This window comes from Temnothorax curvispinosus, unplaced genomic scaffold, assembly GCF_003070985.1.
Source record: "Temnothorax curvispinosus isolate PA1 unplaced genomic scaffold, ASM307098v1 QBEX01007513.1, whole genome shotgun sequence".
NCBI lineage: Eukaryota > Metazoa > Arthropoda > Insecta > Hymenoptera > Formicidae > Temnothorax > Temnothorax curvispinosus.
In genome coordinates this window covers 1,851-4,102 of record NW_020217293.1, presented here as the reverse complement: position 1 = coordinate 4,102, position 2,252 = coordinate 1,851, and the positions used below count along the sequence as shown (strand labels likewise).

The window sequence follows — 2,252 nt, the reverse complement described above, 5'->3', positions numbered from 1 at the left end:
TCAATATTCTCAAAGCATATTTAAAATGTGTATTATTATAACAATTCTGAAATCTACTTAAATAATTTACCGCAAAACTTATGTCTGGCCTCGTAGCCGAACTTATATACAACAAAGCACCTATTAAATTTCTATATTTAATATTTCTTTCACACTCATCAGATTTCTCAAGTTTTAAGTTTACCTCCATCGGTGTTTTGTACGCTTTACACTGTTCTATATCGTATTTCACAGCTAACGATTTAATATATTCCTGTTGAGATAATTTAATTACTTTACGGGACACATCATACGCTACGAAAATCCCTAGATATTCTTTTATTTTTCCTAGTTCTTTCATTTTAAATTTTTCCGACAATAGTTTCTTTACTTCCTCTATCAGTACATCATTTTTACTACAAATTAACAAGTCATCAACATATATAAGTAAATAAACTGTATCTCTATTTGATTTTAAAATATACAAACAGTAATCAATATTACTACTCTCAAATCCTAATTTCAACAGAAATTTATCGAGACACTCATACCACGCTCTAGGACTCTCTTTCAAACCGTATAACGCTTTTAATAATTTACACAGTCTACCGGTTCCGTCTTCATATCCCTTCGGTTGATTAATATATACTTCAGACGTTACTCTCCCATTCAAAAAGGCTGTCTCGACATCCATTTGTTCGATATTTAAACCCATTTTACAACAATATACCAAAAGTATTTTTAACGTTTGCATTTTTGCAACTGGAGCATATATGTCATCTACTTCATCTGTTTGTTGAAATCCTCTTACAATGCGTAATCACAGAACATTAGCATATGATTATAAATGACTTTGATATGTAAAGAAGTATAATGTACAACATAATTATGTTTAAATAAATTTATCTTGTAGGAGAGGCAAGAATACATTAATTTATAATTTCGTGTCACCAGTCGATGGACCTACTTGGAATGACTACCGTAATGCAATTGTCGACACAAATAAGACGTACCCCTTATATAATGCCAAATATTTTCCTTTTATGATTTACATCCAACACAAAATACTATACAGAATTTGCGTTTGGCTTGGACATTTCCTCCCAGCTTTAATTATAGATGCTATAAGCATCTGTATAAATCGTAGCCCAAGGTATCATCACGTAAATTTAAATGTCGTTTCTCTTACTTGAAGCATATATTACATAGTTTGTATCGAAACCAAATAAAATTTTATCTATAATATGAAAAATTATAATGGTTTTATATGCATTTCAGAATGTGGAAGTTATGTAAGAAGGTCGACAAATTTTCCAACGCGACTCAACCGTTTCGCACAAATGAATGGAGTTTTTCAACTGACAATGTTCAAGAGATGTGGAGTCATCTGAGTAGTGAAGATCAAAAGATATTTCAATTCAGTATGGTCAGATTTAACTGGAAAAAATATTTATTTAATCATTATATGGGCATACGTCTCTATCTTCTAAATGAAGATGACAGTACTTTAGAAATTAGTCGTATCAAGTATAAGAGGTAACAGATCTTTTTTTAATTTTTGATTAATTTTGTTAGTTTAAGTTAATTTATATTAATAAAAAAAATTCTTTCATTTTAGACTTTATTGGAGACACCAAATACTCAAAATTGTTTTTGCCTTTGCCGTTTTTTAGATTGTCTGGCTCGTATTTACAATTATATGTACATAAATTTTACATGTTTTTTTTTATATGTATGTTTCATATGTATTAGTTTCCTTTATATTGAACACATCTACTTTAAGGAATTTCTTTCTAATGTTGCATGTATATCTTGTCAAATATATAACTCAAAGTAACTTTTATACTAGTTTAGTTATTGTCAATTGTTTGCTAAAAAGTTGTTAACAGATAAATTAAGAATTTAGACCGTCATGCTATACAATCAAATTAGAAGAAACGATCGGAATTGTCAGCACCCCGTATTTCTCGTAGATGAGGTGCTGGCGGTCGAATTAAAAAAATGTTTAAAAATAGTAAATAGCTGGAATTCTTGTCAAAACGTATTTAAATGCTCGGAACTATGTGAGAACTGCCGGGAACTCTGAAGAAAACGATCGGAATTGTCAGCACCCCGTATTTCTCGTAAATGAGGTGCTGGCAATCGAATTAAAAAATTGTTTAAAAATAGTAAATAGCTGGAACTCTTGTCAAAACGTATTTAAATGCTCGGAACTATGTGAGAACTGCCGAGAACTCTGAAGAAAACAATCAGAATTGTCAGCACCCCGTATT

General features: G+C 30.5%; 1 protein-coding gene across 1 annotated transcript; it reads left to right on the top strand.

Moving 5' to 3' along the window:
* The first annotated feature begins 589 nt into the window (after positions 1-589).
* On the top strand, positions 590-1,652 carry LOC112457113 (fatty acyl-CoA reductase wat-like). Its single transcript, XM_025020001.1, has 3 exons — positions 590-1,132; positions 1,258-1,515; positions 1,598-1,652. Exons 1-3 carry the CDS (start codon positions 1,023-1,025, stop codon positions 1,650-1,652), a joined length of 423 nt encoding a protein of 140 aa, XP_024875769.1. The 5' UTR covers positions 590-1,022.
* The last annotated feature ends 600 nt before the right edge of the window (positions 1,653-2,252 follow it).

Bases quoted from the DNA above. Each gene is read 5' to 3' on its own strand.
- LOC112457113 (XM_025020001.1), top strand. From the start codon at position 1,023: ATGATTTACATCCAACACAAAATACTATACAGAATTTGCGTTTGGCTT. The intron at 1,133-1,257 runs GTATCATCACGT...TATGCATTTCAG, and splicing joins TGTATAAATCGTAGCCCAAG to AATGTGGAAGTTATGTAAGA. The intron at 1,516-1,597 runs GTAACAGATCTT...CTTTCATTTTAG, and splicing joins AGTCGTATCAAGTATAAGAG to ACTTTATTGGAGACACCAAA.